General features: G+C 28.2%; 2 protein-coding genes across 3 annotated transcripts; one reads left to right on the forward strand and one right to left on the reverse strand.

The window, feature by feature from the left end:
- Positions 1 to 145: 145 nt before the first annotated feature.
- LOC134827163 (transmembrane emp24 domain-containing protein eca) lies at positions 146 to 1,158 on the forward strand. The gene is made up of 4 exons (XM_063839733.1): positions 146 to 369; positions 435 to 494; positions 563 to 870; positions 930 to 1,158. Exons 1-4 carry the CDS (start codon positions 237 to 239, stop codon positions 1,077 to 1,079), a joined length of 651 nt encoding a protein of 216 aa, XP_063695803.1. The 5' UTR covers positions 146 to 236; the 3' UTR covers positions 1,080 to 1,158.
- A 54-nt stretch (positions 1,159 to 1,212) lies between these two features.
- On the reverse strand, positions 1,213 to 2,851 carry LOC134827164 (E3 ubiquitin-protein ligase cblA-like). 2 transcript variants are annotated; one of them, XM_063839734.1, is made up of 2 exons: positions 2,608 to 2,841; positions 1,213 to 1,441 (listed from the first exon to the last, which is right to left on the reverse strand). In XM_063839734.1, exons 1-2 carry the CDS (start codon positions 2,766 to 2,768, stop codon positions 1,249 to 1,251), a joined length of 354 nt encoding a protein of 117 aa, XP_063695804.1. In that variant the 5' UTR covers positions 2,769 to 2,841; the 3' UTR covers positions 1,213 to 1,248. The 2 variants fall into 2 exon arrangements, with proteins under 2 accessions (XP_063695804.1, XP_063695805.1); XM_063839735.1 differs by lacking the exon at positions 1,213 to 1,441 and adding an exon at positions 1,935 to 2,250 and having other exon boundaries at positions 2,608 to 2,851.
- Positions 2,852 to 3,646: the final 795 nt, after the last annotated feature.

The following is a 3,646-nucleotide window of genomic DNA, read 5'->3' on the forward strand; positions in this document are numbered from 1 at the left end:
TAATTAAAAATCAAAAAATATTTATTTTTTTTACATTTTTAAAGAATTTTTTTGATTTTTTATATTAAAATTCGTTCAAAAAATTATTTTTTTAATTTTTAATAAAATTTTACTGAACGCGCCCATTTTTTGAGCTGTCATTTTCGTCACCACGTATCCAATAATTTTGTTTTCGATCGAGAATTTGTAAAAAAAATCATTTTCTGTCACAAAAATAGCAAATTAGGCGATCATTAATGGAAAAATTCAATATTTTTTGTGTGCTGCTACTCGCCTTTGTCGTAAATTGCTCCGGACTTTACTTCCATATCGCAGAAACGGAACGAAAATGCTTCATTGAAGAAATTCCTGATGAGACGACAGTTATCGGTGAGATTTCCTTTCATTTTTTCCCTTCCCCAAACATCAAATTGACTCAAATTTTTGTTTTTCAGTCAATTACAAAGTAGAATTGTACGATCCTCGCTCCAATGGATTTATGCCAAGTGCTCCCGGTAAGCTTTGATTCTTCGAGAAACAGCCGGTTCATGATTTTTCTGACAAAATTTGATTTTTTTTTTAGGCATTGGAATGCACGTTGAAGTAAAAGACCCGGATGACAAGACGATTTTGTCGCGCGTTTACAGTTCTGAGGGCAAAATTACGTTTACCTCGCACACGCCTGGCGAACACGTAATTTGCATGTATTCCAATAGCACTGCTTGGTTCAGTGGCTCGCAGTTGCGCGTGCATTTGGACATCCAAGTTGGCGATCAGGCCATCGATTATGCCAACGTTGCGCAAAAAGAGAAACTCACAGAACTCCAATTGCGAATTCGACAACTTTTGGATCAGGTTGAGACCATTACGAAGGAACAAAATTATCAAAGAGTGAGAAAAAAATTTAAATTTTCGAAAAAAAAAATTTTTTTAATTAATTTTTATTTTAGTACCGCGAAGAACGATTCCGTCAAACATCGGAGAGCACAAATCAACGCGTCCTTTGGTGGTCTGTGGCCCAAACTCTCGTACTCGTCACGATGGGATTCTGGCAAATGAGACATTTGAAGAGTTTCTTCGAGGCAAAGAAATTGGTGTGAGCGGTTTTTCGATAAAATTTCGTTAGAAAACTAATAAATTCTCTTGATTGTCTTTGAAAAAAATGCAAATTTTAATATAACTTCATCTTTTATTTAAATATTTTCAAATAATAACTTCTTATGAAGGCGAAAAATTAACTTTTTTATGTACAATTCAATTTTTATCACATTATTCGGCACGTTTGCGACACAAAGGGCACAAAAGCTCTCCGCGAGTGTGCAATTTCATCTGTTCATAACAATCGCGATGAAGGATATGACCACAACGAAGCGTAATGGTAGCGTCGTACTCATCGCGACAAATGGAACAGCATCCACGGGGAGCTGCTTCGAAGTTGTTTGTTCCGCAAGACGATGAATTTCTGTAAGAAAAAAGGTAATTTTTTGATGAAAATTGGATTTTTTGATTAAAAAATTTAAAAAAAATGAATTTTTAAAATTTTGGGGGAGAAACTAAAAAAAACTCAATAAACAAAAGTTCAAAAAAATTTATTTTTGATTTTAAAAATAATACTTTTCTTCAATACTGAACTTAATTCTAAGTTCCCGGAAAATTTTAAAAATTAAAAATAAATTGTTAAAAATTAATTTTTAATAAAAAAAAAATTTTAAAAAACTTTTTTTAAAAAATAAAAAAATTAAATAATAATTTTATTCAAAAATTTTTTAATTTTTTAAAAATTTAAATTAATTTAAAAAATTAACAAACAAAAATTTAATTTATTTTTTAATTTTAAATTTTTAAATTAATTTTTAAAAATTTAAAATTAAAAAAATTAAGAAAAGACCAAAAAAATTAATTAAAATAATTTTTAATTTTTAATAATTTAAAAAATTTTTTTTAAAAATGTTTAAAAAATAATTTGGACTTTACTTCAGAAATATTTCAATTAATTTAATAATTATTTTGGAAAAAAAAAAATAAATTTGGCATCCGGAATAAAATTTCAGGCCCATGGAATGTTCTTGAAGAACGTCTCAATATCTTTTGTTGTTCCAATATTTATCATTATTGGGATTTAATTGGTCTGCATGATTGTCCAAATCAGCTTTTGTTCCCGCTCCATGATATCCAGCTCGATGTCCCGGGCCTGTGGGTTTGTGCGTCGGATTGCATTGATTTGTGCGGTTTCTCTCCTCTGCTGAAAAGTCACTTTGGAGTCGAGACGCACTAAAATTTAACGATTTTTTATTTTGAATTGACTTTCGTGAGTAAATTTAATCAGAAATTGATAAGAATCTAATCTTCATTTATTTTGAAATTTTTTCGCACTTTTTTTTGGAGAGATACGATTGGCGAATGAGTCATCAAAGCAACCCACTCACAAACAATGACAAAAAAATTAAAAAAAAATATTTTGACTTTGATGAAAAAAATTTCTTTCCATAAAATTCTTCCAGGAGCCTAAAATTAAAATTCTCAAAAAACATTAAAAATTAGTTTTTTTTAGTTTCTCCCCTTAAAAATTCCATTTTGGATTAAAAGCTTTGTTAATTAAATAGAAATTTACAGAAACCTGTTCCTTACCTGTTTTCTGAACACCTTTGTTGTGATTCCTGAGACGATTTTCCAAACATGTAAGCCAATCCCGCTCCTACTGCAACTCCAATTCCTGCTGCAAGTAACCAATTTCCTCCTGATTGCTCCTGTTCATTGTTGCGATTGTTGTTTGTTCTGTTGTTGGACATTTTTCAGGAGCAAATTTGAATTACGTCTTGTTTTTTGTTGATTTCTCAATGTTATGATACAAGAAAATTACATTTTAAACGTCAAATTTGCAAACTTCAATTGGGGTTAAAACTATTTTTTTTAATATGGGGCACATTCATACTTATTAAAAATTTACATGTTTTCAGGTTCAAAAATAAAAAAAAATCTGAGGGAATTTAAAAATCGAATAATAAAACGAAAAATATAAATTAAATCAATTTTTTAATAATTTAACCAATTTTTAAGAAGTTTTTTTTAATTTTCTTTTTTTTTTGAGAAATTTTAAACAATAAATAAAAAATTCTAAATCAAAATGGTTTTAAATAATTCGGTTTACGAGAAAAAAATTAAAAACTTTAAATTTAGAAAATTTCTTGAAATTTTGGAGTCAAACTATGAAACATTTTGATTTTCAACCAAACCTGAAATTCATAAAATTTAGAAAATTTTATTAAATCTTCAAAAAACTTTAAATTTTGGATAAAATAGGAGATTTCAAGAAATGAGGAGACCTCAAGAAATAATTTATCAATAAAAAAAACATTCTAAAAAATCATTAAAATCATGGAAGCTCATTAGAAAATTAAATTAAAATTGTATGCGGCACTTTCATATATTTTTTACTTTTCTTAAAAAATCTTCATAAGTTAAAGCAAAATTTTGTTAAATTTTAATTAAAGTCACTAAATTCTTTAGATTTTCAAATTTTCTTTATTATCAAATCTTTCTTTTAAAATTTGCCCCACTCTCCCCTAAAATGTTAACTCAGTTTTATCACTTTCATTCGTCTCAAACTAAAAATTGAGCTTGAATTAGCTTGAAGGCGAAATCTCTTAACAAACGTCAACGTCATCAC

This window comes from Culicoides brevitarsis, chromosome 1 (genome assembly GCF_036172545.1).
Source record: "Culicoides brevitarsis isolate CSIRO-B50_1 chromosome 1, AGI_CSIRO_Cbre_v1, whole genome shotgun sequence".
Classification (NCBI taxonomy): Eukaryota; Metazoa; Arthropoda; class Insecta; order Diptera; family Ceratopogonidae; genus Culicoides; species Culicoides brevitarsis.